This window comes from Onychostoma macrolepis, chromosome 23 (genome assembly GCF_012432095.1).
Source record: "Onychostoma macrolepis isolate SWU-2019 chromosome 23, ASM1243209v1, whole genome shotgun sequence".
Taxonomy (NCBI): Eukaryota; Metazoa; Chordata; class Actinopteri; order Cypriniformes; family Cyprinidae; genus Onychostoma; species Onychostoma macrolepis.
In genome coordinates this window covers 1,989,974-2,003,296 of record NC_081177.1, presented here as the reverse complement: position 1 = coordinate 2,003,296, position 13,323 = coordinate 1,989,974, and the positions used below count along the sequence as shown (strand labels likewise).

The following is a 13,323-nucleotide window of genomic DNA, read 5'->3' as shown; positions in this document are numbered from 1 at the left end:
GCTGATCAGAACATCATCTTTGATGAACAAACAAACAAACAAAAACACTTCTTGGCTCATCCTTTCTGTTATATGAGCATCTTTTTATAGAATTTAAAGATGATTGCTTTTGAGCATCTAAATAATAATTAATTATTTTTGTGCCACATAAGTAGAAGAAATATAAATAGGTGTGCTGGAGTTTATTAAAAACCTAAAAGGTGTGCATTACAACTGAGAAATACATGAACACTTTACAATTGGTTGTGTTACTGTAAGTCATTCTCCTCAAATGCTATTGAGCTTTAAATTATTGTATATTTTGTGTTTGAGCCCATTCGGTAATGAAATAAACAGCATATTTATATATGATTTGACAGTTTGGCGGTTCTAGACCACACTAACTGGGGGCCCAGACAAGGGCCACTTGTGCTTTTAGGGGGCACAATTTTAAAATTCATCTTAACCTACTTTAAGTATTATTCATTCAGTCATTTTTCACCATGTTATGTATTACTCCAATCTCTAGAAGTAATCTATAACAATTTCAACTAAAATGAATGTTTCATCATGTTTCATTTATTTGACAAATAATTTTGTATGTCAGGGGCATCATTTTGAGGCACGAGTGAAGCTTGTCAGCCACAAAACCACTGTATAACTGATATAGGCTTATGTCCCGACTCTCTGCTGAAAAACAAACAAACAATAAAACATCACAGAAAATGTTAATGGTTTCCACAACAAATAACATTACAACCATTACAAACCATTAACTTTTAACCATTAAAACCTTTAAAAAATGGTTTTCTGTAGTGTGTATTCCATTAGGATTGATTGGTTTTAACAAGCCACCAATATAAGACGACCAATTACAGTAGAAACCCACAGGGTCCATTACAGTTTCCAGTAAAACCAATACTAATTTTGCAATGGTGTCTATTGTTTTTTTCAGCAGATGACTCACATATAAGGAACTCTTCTCTGGTTGTGGGTTTAGACGGCAAATCTAAACAAATAAAAACAGCATAAAAAGTATATAAGTGCGTGTCTGAGTATTCTTGATTTGGAAGAATTAAAGAAAAGACGTTGACTTACACTTTGTGATCTTCTCATTGTTCACCATTATATGGAAAGTGGGAACTATTAAAAAAAAAAAAACATTAGTCTTTATTTACCATGATTATGGCAATCTGCCTGAAAATAATTAGATTTATTTACTGGCAGAGATTCTAAACAATGACAAAAAATGATGGGTATCAATTTCAGCTTTAACATTATTAGCAATAAAAAAGAAACAGATTTTGTAAAGTTGATTTACTTTGTAAAACTAACAAGCAAAAAGTTCTCAGTCTAAATAATGTATTAATGTAGTATTATTTTCATATTAAATATACCTATTTTATAGTAGATTAGAGTTAAAGTGAAGTACATTACTTATACTACTAGTGCAGCAACTGCACAATAATGTTACTCACTGTCATGTCTACATGTTACCACGGTTTCATTTAAGACATTACTTATGTTCCAAATCATCTGTATTTCACTCAAGCTGATGGTTCCGGGGGTTAATGCTAAAGCTCTCGTATGGAGTGAGAACCCCCATAAGGAACCATACTGCCAAAGACAACTTGTGTTTCGATAAACTCAACGTAACTTGCCAAAGTGGTCCTGCCTGAAATTGCTCATATTTTGCTCTAAACTCATTCCACGCAGTTTGAGCTTTGAAGATGAGACCAGAAATCATGCAACTTGCTTAGTGCTCTGTATATATGTGAAAATATTGTATGAATCCATAATCTCAAACAATACGATTTATAAACTATGGCATCTCACCTTTCTCTGATATCCTCACAAGGCCTTGATCACAGAGATCATCCAGTTGGCTTTTCAGCTGAGAGACGACCGTTTCAATATTCTTAAGTGTCTCATCTTTGTTGACAGGCATTTTGTTCAAGTCTGACAATTTGTTTTGGGAAAGATTGGAGAAATTCTGCAAATAGAAATCATAAAACATTTGACACTAGATATTTTGTTGCATTGATCAAAATCACCAACCCATTACAATTAATATAAAACATTAGAAAACCATTTGTTAATGTTAGTTATGGTAACAAACAATGAAGAATACTTTTATTACATTATTTGTTCATCTTTGATAATGTTAGTTTTAAAAAAATACAATCGTTTATTTTTAGTTAATAACTTGCAGATGTCACACTTCACGGGGAGCGAGGGAACCAGGAACGAGGAGACGAGGAATTTGCACAAACTAGACAGTGTTGCCAACTGCTTTCAATTGAAAGTAGCTAAAACTGGTAGCTAAATGTCACTAGATAACGTCATAATGCCAAACTCACTGATCTATATAAATCTATATGAAAAAAAGTCTCAAAAGGGGTGGGGAAGTAGCTCAATCTAGCTACAAAATCGCTAAATTAGCAACACTGAAACTAGAGTCTTTAATCCAACAGGGAACACATTCAAAGACCAACAAACATGAACTGAATGGACTGGGGCTTTTGAAGACAGTGACACACCTGGAGCAAATTAACACAATCAGACTGCGGAGAAACTGGGTCACTTGGAACACATGGGAAGCAAAACCCACAACAACAGTCCAGGGGCGTGACATTACTCTGTCAGGGCCGGCTGACAGAGACCAGGGAGGTGACGAAGGAGGGACCCGGAGCACCGGTCTGTTATTGTGGCGACATTTCCACGCACCTAAACATGACGCGCCACAGAACGAAACGTGATTGGTTGCTTTACCTGTCAGTCAAATGCCCTCTTGGGCGGGTCTTAGCCATTCAAAGCGGACAAAGTTCCCAGACCTTCAGCCGTCAGTTTGAAACTCTGGCTATGCGAGGGCCGCATTAAGACTGCACTGGGCCCCGGGGCTATGACTTACTGCAGGGCCCCCTATCACAATAATGATATATATATCTATATATATATCTATATATGTCTATATAGTTATATAGATATATATATATAGACTGGTTTTGTGGTCTAAGGGTCTAAGGGTCACATAGTTAAACTATACTGTAGTTAAAGCTTTAAATAGGATTTTTATCCCGGATATATATATATGGGATAAAAATCCTATTTAAAGCTTTAACTACAGTATATGTGACCCTTAGACCACAAAACCAGTCTCAAATATACCAGTCAGTATATTTGTAGCAATAGCCAAAAATACATTGTATGGGTCAAAATTATTAAAAAAAACATTTATGCCAAAAATCATTAGGATATTAAGTAAAGATCATGTTCTATGAAGATATTTTGTAAATTTCTTACCGTAAATGTATAAAAACTTCATTTTTGATTAGTAATATGCATTGCTAAGAACTTCATTTGGACAACTTTAAAGACGATTTTCTCAATATTTAGATTTTTTTGCACCCTCAGATTCCAGATTTTCAAATAGTTGTATCTCGGCCAAATATTGTCCGATCCTAACAAACCATACATCAATTTCAGGTGATGTATGAATCTCAATTTCGAAAAAATTGACACTTAAGACTGGTTTTGTGGTCCAGGGTCACATATATTCTTGATGCACTGAAATTTGATAATTTTTGTTATCAATTTCAATATCACAAATGATAATACTAGAGTAAGTAAACATAAGCTTACTGAAGACAAGTAAACAGTCACAAATTAGGCTACAACAGAACAAAGATCATAAGAAATCGACCTACTTGAAATACTTAAAGCACTGAATAAAAAAAAATGTACAAATAGACTGAATCGTGTCCACTATATTCAATATACATTCATTCTTATTTATTTTACAAAAGTGATTCAGTCAAGGACAGTGAAAGATTTTCTTTCTGATGTTTGATTTACATTATTGACACAAATGGCAACAGCAGCTATATTAGGCTGATTTAGAGGAATAGTTCACCCAAAAATGAAAATTCTGTTGTTGTTCTAAACCTGTATGAGTTTCCTTCTGCTGCTGAATGCAAAATAATATATTTGGAACAATACTGGTAATCAGACAGTTTCTGGGCCCCCATGACTTCCATAGTATGAAAAAAAAATACTCTATTGGAGTCAATGGGGACCAGAAAACGGTTGCGATCATTCTTCAAAGTATCTTCTTTTATGTTGAGGAAAACAAAGAAATTCATAGAGGTTTAGAACAACTTGAGTTTAAGTATGACAGTATCTTCATTTTTGGGTGAACTATCCTTTTAAGATCTCATCATATCCAGGATCTCAGATATAACACTACACATGCTTTATCTTTAAATATTAACGTTCATTTAAGACACAAATAACTGTGTTTACGAGGATCCTCGCAAAGACGAAATTTTTGACACAGTGGTGTATTTGAAAGTTTAAGCAGAACAAGGAGCGAAAAGTTTATTCCGTCGCAATACGAGCAAATGCGCGCCGTGCGAAATCAGACTGAAACCGTCTTAATGCACGCAGAATAAATTCTGCCCCACTGCTTAGCATTCTATGTGAAAGCAAAAGCACTTTATTTGGCCTTCCGGAAGTAGATGCAATTAGGAATCATTGTTAAGATTTGTATACAACAGAACAGCACAACCCAAATGATCGAATTTGTGCAACGCATTTTATGGACGACAGTTTTGTGAACCTAGGAGAGTGCAAGGCTGGCTGTGCAGTGTGCACAAAGGCTATTTAAAAAAAAAAAAGGGTCAATTCCGACTTTGGTATGACAATCTGACTCTTCTGAATCAGCGACTGTAAGTATGTTTTGTTATTAGTTTAAGTATTTGCTATTGACTGTTCAAATCCGGAGTTATGGGCAGTGTAGAGTAACGCGTTTTGTGTGTGTGTGTGTGTGTGTGTGAGAGAGACAAGGTCACACATCACAGTGGAGTGAGCTTTCTTAACAGCGGCTTGTGTGCAAATACATATGAGCATCATCACTGTGCGACCCTGATCCCTCTTTCGGGCTTGAACTGATGGTAAAACTAATGACATTATTAACTGTCTTTATATTTACTTGCTGAAGCTCGTGATTATGGTAAGGGGCATTACATTTCCGACACGTACTTGTGGTGTTCAGCCAATCACAATGCACTGGGTCAGCTGGCCAATCAGAGCAGACTGCGCTTGTCGGAAGGAGGGGCTTTGTAGAAAACGACTGTGTTTGGGAGAGGCGGGGCATAGAGGACTAATGTTTTTTGAACATTAAAGCATGTCAACATATTCTGTTACACCAAATACACAAAATAATGATTTTTAAAAAAGCATCATATGACCCCTTTAATTTGTAATGGCACAATCCATTTGTCAGAAGTTTTCACAGACTTCACTTTGCATGAAGGCCTGATTAGCATTACGTCATTGTCACATGGTATATTCTCACATGTTACCAGACCAATAAAAAATGTTTCTTTCAAGTTAGACTCTTCCACTAATTGCACACTTCTCTTGGTTTTTTTTCCTTTGAGAAACAGTTTGGTGTCATTTTCCTTTGCATTTTGATTGTATCCTTGTTACAATAACAAGGATTTGGTACAATTATAATGCCGCTTCTGATCCATTGTGCCAGTGTGTGACTGGATTATATCCAGTTATATAATATTAAAAATGTAATAAAAAAATAAAAAAAAAAAATAGAATACAAGTATATTCTCTACAAAATATCAATTAAAAATAAGATATATCCTAAATAGTGTTTACACTTTCTTTAGGGGCGCTCATTGATTTTACCTTACTGAAAAAGTTTTAGTTGTAATTAATTAAATAGAATAAAAAAGACACTAGACTGTATTTGAGGGTTGTTTGTGATAATATCTGAGTATCTTATTAAGCTTAGATTGCTTAGTTTTGTTTTTATTATATTTGTATTTGACATAATACAAGAATGCACACTGATCTTGATCACAAAAGGATAAAAACGTTTACAAAAAGTGAAGAGAAGAAATGAAACTAAAACTACGTTTAATGTGAAATCTGCCCTTAAGAAGCCCCACCCTCTTCTCAGTAAATACAAGTGTTGGTGGGCTGATCTCTCTCTCTTTGCCATTCATGCAAAAGATGGTGAGTATGCGAAGATTCATAGCGTCTCTGGAATCTTATTTTTGTTTATATTTGTGCTGCGAACAATTGTTAATCTATTGCGACAGCTTTATATAACCTACGTATAGCCACGTATGCATGCGAACTCTAAAAACTGCGTTTTAAATATCCTGACAAACTCAAAGACCAAATGAAATTTGTATATATTAAAAATGAAGGATATAGATTGTATTGAACGTCAGCTTATTTTGTTTAAGATAATGATATAAAGTCCATATCAAAGGCTAAACAGGAAATGCTTCCGCAGGTCGAGAGCAGGTGTTCCACCCACACAACGATGCTGTTTGCAAATGTTGGTTGGCACTATGGCTTCTGGAAACACCGACTCGCTTTTACTAACGATGCTATTACTCCCAGTCGCCCGCTAACTTTTTTGAATTGACGGTGCACGGCTGTAAGAATGTTTCCGAATACACAGCTTTCAGTTTCGATTCACAGTAAATGCCTCTCTGCATGTAGTCACCCTGATAGCACACGTACATCTCTGAGACGTCTATTTGATGTCTGCATTTACATCTGCAAGATGTATTTTTTAGGGTGTTTGCTCATCTGCAATACGTCTATTGGACGTCTCCTTTTAGATGTCAAATAGACATCTATTAGATGTCTTTAAGATGTTTATGATTTAGAATGTATGTAAAACTGACATCTTACAGACGTCTGTCAGACGTTTATAGACAACAGATGCTTTCCAGATCAAGAGATATTTAACAGACATCTTGCAGATGTACGTGTGCTATCTGGGCAGTTGTCAGTAGCACTTTGTTGTTTACATTTATGTAACTTAAATGTATCAGACACACATGGATTTATATTTTTATTCTTTGTATTTCAGAACGACCAGATTTAATATCTCGTGGGCACAGCTGTTTAATATTCAATCGAATTGGATCACTGTTGATATTTGATGCTACCATTTGATGTGAGCATTCAAGATTTAGAGTTGGACAGTTCTCTGTGTCCTCCTTCACCTTCCTACATTCAAAATACAGCCCACTACAGCTTAAGTTGCAAAATGGCAGAATCTTCTGAAGACCAAAGTCCTTTTAACTGTCCGATCTGTCTTCATCTTCTGAAGAGTCCAGTAACTACAGCTTGTGGTCACAGTTTCTGTATGGAATGTCTTAATGAGTGTTGGGATCGGGACGATCAGAAGGGCGTTTTCAGCTGTCCTCAGTGCAGGCAGACATTCAGCCCAAGACCAGCTCTCAGCAGAAGCACTGTGCTGGCTGAAGTTGTAGAGAGAATGAAGAGAGAAGCACCAGAAGCAGTAACAGACTCTTCTGTACCAATTTTTCCTGTGTCTGGGGATGTGGTGTGTGATGTTTGCACAAAGACCAAAATAAAAGCTATCAAGTCCTGTCTGACATGTTTGGCTTCTTACTGTGAATCTCACGTCAAAACTCATTATGAATCTCCTGCATTGAAGTGGCACAAACTGGTCAATACCTCGCCACATTTAATGGACCAGATCTGCTCTCAACATCATAAACCTCTGGAGCTGTACTGTTCGAAGGATCAGCAGTTGATATGTGTGCAATGTGCTTTGATCACCCACCAGAACCACAGTATGACTTCACCTGCATTAAAAAGAGAAGAAATACAGGTAAGACAACTGTTTTGTCTATGTAATATTTTAAAATTTTTTAAAGATCAAATTTGGCAGTCAAATTGAATTTTTTGCTCTTCTGTAGCCTACTTGTTGGTGACATGCAGAGCTCACTTAAGTACTGAGAAGCTAAACCATTCAGGGCTTTAAAGCAGTAATCAGCAAATTTGTATAATGTATACAGTATTTAATAGGCATATTACTTGTATAATATGTATTTGATGGATCTGATGTAAACCCATTTATATACATTCTTTCCAATCAAAATACATTCAGAGTTGGCCAAAAAACAAACATTAGAATATTTATATAAAATTGCGTAAATTTTTTTAGCATGTTATGGCCAAGAACCGCCCACAGACACGTGAAGCGTCTAAATAGTTAATTCAGTTTTGTTTTTTACTTAGACATGGTGGTAAAAACATGTTTATCCCAACTCCAGGAAGTTGTGTGGTTCCATATATTCAAAGTAGAGATTACCAGACTGTTCACTGTTTGGTAACAGATTCCTGCACAATTAAATAATTCTTACAGAAGCATCATACTAAACTATTATAAATTGTCTCACAGAGACAAATGACGTCAAATCAGAATGACATAGCTAAAGAAATGCAGAAGCGAGCGCAGAAGGTGCAGGAGTTAAGAAAAGCCGTGGACTCTTTTAAGGTAAGTGCCTTTATGTCTGCTGATAGATGCCGTAAAGGAGTGCATTCCTAAATATATGTGCTACTTAACAGTAATTCTTCCTGCCATCTTACAACACTCTCCACAGGCAGGAGTGGAGAACAGTGAGAAGATCTTTACTGAGCTGATCAGCTCCATGCTGAAAAGACGAGCTGAGCTAGCAGAGGTGATCAGAGCTCAGGAGAAAGCAGAAGCAAGCAAAGTTGAAGAGCTCATACTTGCACTAAAGCAGGAGATCAGTGACCTGAGCAAGAGACATGATGAACTGGGGAAGCTTTCACAGATAAAGGATGACATCTATGTCATTCAGGTAACATAACTGACCATTCTGCCACTTCCTACTTCATGTATGCATGCCCCGAGTGCTCAGATATGTCCATATGGACTCAAAAAATGCGCACATACGTTTACAAAAAAGGAATCTAATGCAACATCTAGTGATAATGCGTAAGTTTGGTAACACTTTACAATAAGGTTCTTTATTTAACGTAAGTGAACTACTTTAGGTAACATGAAAATGAACCTCTACAGCATTTATTAATCTAAGTTAATGTTAATTTCAGTATTTAGTAATGCATTATTAAAATCAAAAGTTTCCTTGTTATCATTAGTTAATGCTCTGCAAGTTATTAACTAAAAATAAACGATTGTATTTTTTTAAACTAACATTTATCAAAGATGAACAAATAATGTAATAAAAGTATTCTTCATTGTTTGTTACCATAACTAACATTAACAAATGGTTTTCTAATGTTTTATATTAATTGTAATGGGTTGGTGATTTTGATCAATGCAACAAAATATCTAGTGTCAAATGTTTTATGATTTCTATTTGCAGAATTTCTCCAATCTTTCCCAAAACAAATTGTCAGACTTGAACAAAATACCTGTCAACAAAGATGAGACACTTAAGAATATTGAAACGGTCGTCTCTCAGCTGAAAAGCCAACTGGATGATCTCTGTGATCAAGGCCTTGTGAGGATATCAGAGAAAGGTGAGATGCCATAGTTTATAAATCGTATTGTTTGAGATTATGGATTCATACAATATTTTCACATATATGCAGAGCACTAAGCAAGTTGCATGATTTCTGGTCTCATCTTCAAAGCTCAAACTGCGTGGAATGAGTTTAGAGCAAAATATGAGCAATTTCAGGCAGGACCACTTTGGCAAGTTACGTTGAGTTTATCGAAACACAAGTTGTCTTTGGCAGTATGGTTCCTTATGGGGGTTCTCACTCCATACGAGAGCTTTAGCATTAACCCCCGGAACCATCAGCTTGAGTGAAATACAGATGATTTAGAACATAAGTAATTTCTTAAATGAAACCGTGGTAACATGTAGACATGACAGTGAGTAACATTATTGTGCAGTTGCTGCACTAGTAGTATAAGTAATGTACTTCACTTTAACTCTAATCTACTATAAAATAGGTATATTTAATATGAAAATAATACTACATTAATACATTATTTAGACTGAGAACTTTTTGCTTTAATTTGTCTTTAGTTTTACAAAGTAAATCAACTTTACAAAATCTGTTTCCTTTTTGTTGTTAATAATGTTCGTCATTGTTTAGAATCTTTGCCAGTAAATAAATCAAAGTATATTCAGGCAGATTGTCATAATCATGGTAAACAAATACTAATGTTTTTTTTTTTTTTTAAATAGTTCCCACTTTCCATATAATGGTGAACAATGAGAAGATCACAAAGTGTAAGTCAACGTCTTTTCTTTAATTATTCCAAATCAAGAATACTCAGACACGCACTTATATACTTTTTATGCTGTTTTTATTTGTTTAGATTTTCCATCTAAACCCACAACCAGAGAAGAGTTCCTTATATGTGAGTCATGCTCTGTAGCTTTGCATTGTTTGACACACATGTTTTGACATGTTGGAGAGAATAAAGACAGGCAGGATGCAATTAGAGAATAGTCAAGTCAAGTCACCTTTATTTATATAGCGCTTTTAACAATACAGATTGTGTCAAAGCAACTTTCCAATATCAAAATGGGAAAATAGTGTCAATAATGTATAATGACAAGATTAAACACTCAATTTTCAGTTAAAGGCATTTCAGTATTGAATTCAGAGATGTCATTGTCTAGCTCAATTCAGTTTAAATAGTATCTGAGCAATCAAATCGACGATAATCGCTAGAAATTAAGTGTCCCCAACTGAGCAAGCCAGAGGTGACAGCGGCAAGGAACCAAAACTCCCTCTGAGACAGAATGGAGAAAAAAAAAAACCTTGGGAGAAACCAGACTCAGTCGGGGGGTCAGTTCTCCTCTGACCAGATGAACCAGCAGTTCAATTCCAACCCCAGCCATGTCAGATTGTGCAGAGGACTCATCTGGTTCTTGTGGTCTTGTCCCGATGGCTGTCTAGGTGATGAGGTCTTCACTGGGGATCTGTCTCTGGGGCTCATCTAGGTGTCCTGATCTCCGCTGATGTTCAGGGCTGTAGAGGTCATCTCTAGGTGCTGATCCACCATCTGATCACCATTTAGTTTGGGCGCTAAATAGGAAAAGGATCTGCCGCCCGCAGTCGATTTTGATATTCTAGGTATTATCAAACGGCGAGAGTTTTCAGAACGCAGCGGACGTGGAGGACTATAATGTGATAAGAGCTCGCTCAAGTACTGAGGAGGCATTCAGGGCTTTATAAGTAATTAACAAGATTTTAAAATCTATACGATGTTTAGTAGGGAGCCAGTGCAGTGTTGACAGAATACACACCCTAGAGAAGAAAACCAATGCTGCAGTGCATGTTTAATTTCATTTTGTGTTTTACAGATTCCACTAAACTAAGCCTGAATTCAAAATCAGCCTGCAGTCAGCTCTCTGTAAACCAGAAGTCTGTGACGAGGAATGATGTTCAACAACAATCTAAACCAGTCTTCTACGCTAATGACGAATTCTTCTCTGGGATTCAGAGATGTTCGAACAAGACCTACCAGGTGTTGTGTGAACAGCGTTTATCCAAACGCTGTTATTTTGAGGTTATGTGGAACAGAGAAGGTTGCTCTATTGCATTCTCATATGATACTTTTAAGAAAGGAGGAGATTTTATCTTTGGCTCTAACGACAGATCCTGGAAATGTGATTTTTCAACTGCTAACATTTGTGTATCGCACAGGAACAAAAACACCAATATTCCTGTGGTCTCTAAAATTGGAGTGTTTCTCGATCAAGAAGCAGAAACTGTGTCCTTCTACAATGTCTCTGATAAAATGACCCTCCTGCACAGAATCCAGATCAAATTCACTGAGCCCCTCTACCCTGGGTTTTCATTTATGGATTGGAAAAATAAGACATCAGTTTCAATTTGTGATCTTCCATAAAATCTATGTAAATTTATTGTTTACGAACAGTGATTTTGAAGGTTACTGAATGGATACTAATCCAAAGCAAGCCACAAGCAATTGCTTAAATTAAACAGTATCCTACACGCTCCCTCAGCAGGTTTAATGGAATACTTTTACAAACAAACGTATGCCTAAACATTTTGTTTATTTTGGAACAGTTTATAATGTTTTATTAGTTTGCATGTTTTGTGTAGTCGTCCCTGAATGATTGCAGCCATTCTTTGTGTAATGTTAGGATAAAGCACAGCAAACTTCAGCTAGTTGTATACATTGATTTCAGTTTGTTGTGCTGTAGCTTGCAATGCTTTAAAACTGTCTGCTATTAATTGTTATCTTTTAAGTGCAACAGCTAAAATAAACTTGTATCTGTGAACTAATCATTTCTAATCTATCCTGGTGTGATTGTTCAAACCGTTTGACTTATATTTACAAAATCAACAGGAATCTAAGACCACACACAGATGAAAGTGTTCCTTTAATACATAAAAGTGTAAAAAGTAGCTTACATTTGGTACACTGTAACTGAGAAAACAAATACTCCACAGCTTGTGCTTGTTTTGATTTTATATACGGTATATATATGGCAAAATTAAACTCTGTAAAATGGTAAGTTGGTCGCAGTGCCATGCATTTAATGCCTCATCTGCAGCCGTTCTAGATGCACATTAAAACTGAATTAGCAGCGCTCTTACTGCATGACGCAACTAAAGAGCTTAAAATACGGGTATATCGCCCCCCAAGGTTACTATAGATATTACAATATATTGATATTGTGAATTCTTATGGCCACAATTACCGTGATATGAAAAATCTAATATCGTGACAGCCCTAACGTGTACACATGCCTACCCAAAAAATACCTCAATTAATAATTTAGTTAATAAAACAGTCACCGCCAATGGTACAAATGATCTTTTATATAAGTTATTTTTAGCCAGCGGTATACGCAGCCTGCGCCTGAAGAAAGGGCCTCAAAGCAGGAATGGAGTGGATGAGTTTGATCTGAAAAACTGCAATCGCCTTTTTTCCATAAAGTTTAAAAACAGCTCTTGCATTGTACTCTGTTTCTCTGTCTCATTGTTAAATTACCATACCACGATACAATATTATATGTTAAAATGCTTTCAAGCATCGACCTATAAACAATGATTAGGACCCTCCTATCGATGCTAAAATTTCTTAGTTTCCTAAGTAGACCTAAACGCTGTCTTGCTTTCTTGTGTATATGGTCCTGGAATGAGAGTTTATCATCAATGATTGTACCTAAATATTTAACATTTTAAACTTGCTCTACCTTTACACCTTTTATAGTAATTTGTTCATATGAGACACCAGCCGTACCGGTCCTATTTTTGTTCCCACAATATAGTTTCTTTGTCTTCTCAATGTTCAATTGAGGGTGACTATCATCAAACCACTGAACAAGACTTCCAATATACTCACAATAAGTTAAACTATTCATGTCCAGTTGACAAGAGATTAAAACCAAATCATCAGCGTATTTGATCAGGGTGAGATCATCCCGATTACACTGAAGTTCATTAATATAGACAGTGATAACACACATCGCTGTGGTAACCCTGAATTCAGGACTGTACAATCAGATG

General features: G+C 36.0%; 1 protein-coding gene and 1 long non-coding RNA gene across 5 annotated transcripts; one reads left to right on the top strand and one right to left on the bottom strand.

The window, feature by feature from the left end:
• Nucleotides 1–946: 946 nt before the first annotated feature.
• On the bottom strand, nucleotides 947–1,969 carry LOC131532110 (uncharacterized). The gene is made up of 3 exons (XR_009268843.1): nucleotides 1,816–1,969; nucleotides 1,078–1,122; nucleotides 947–988 (listed from the first exon to the last, which is right to left on the bottom strand). It is a non-coding gene; the product is annotated as an uncharacterized LOC131532110 (long non-coding RNA).
• A 3,942-nt stretch (nucleotides 1,970–5,911) lies between these two features.
• LOC131532105 (E3 ubiquitin/ISG15 ligase TRIM25-like) lies at nucleotides 5,912–12,107 on the top strand. 4 transcript variants are annotated; one of them, XM_058763511.1, is made up of 9 exons: nucleotides 6,282–6,445; nucleotides 6,887–7,657; nucleotides 8,231–8,326; nucleotides 8,433–8,654; nucleotides 9,183–9,339; nucleotides 10,017–10,061; nucleotides 10,151–10,192; nucleotides 11,145–11,308; nucleotides 11,488–11,656. In XM_058763511.1, the coding sequence occupies exons 2-9, from the start codon at nucleotides 6,959–6,961 to the stop codon at nucleotides 11,518–11,520; spliced, it is 1,458 nt and encodes a 485-aa protein (XP_058619494.1). In that variant the 5' UTR covers nucleotides 6,282–6,445; nucleotides 6,887–6,958; the 3' UTR covers nucleotides 11,521–11,656. The 4 variants fall into 4 exon arrangements, with proteins under 4 accessions (XP_058619492.1, XP_058619494.1, XP_058619491.1 ...); XM_058763509.1 differs by lacking the exon at nucleotides 6,282–6,445 and adding an exon at nucleotides 5,912–6,012 and having other exon boundaries at nucleotides 11,145–12,107; XM_058763508.1 differs by having other exon boundaries at nucleotides 6,283–6,445; nucleotides 11,145–12,107.
• Nucleotides 12,108–13,323: the final 1,216 nt, after the last annotated feature.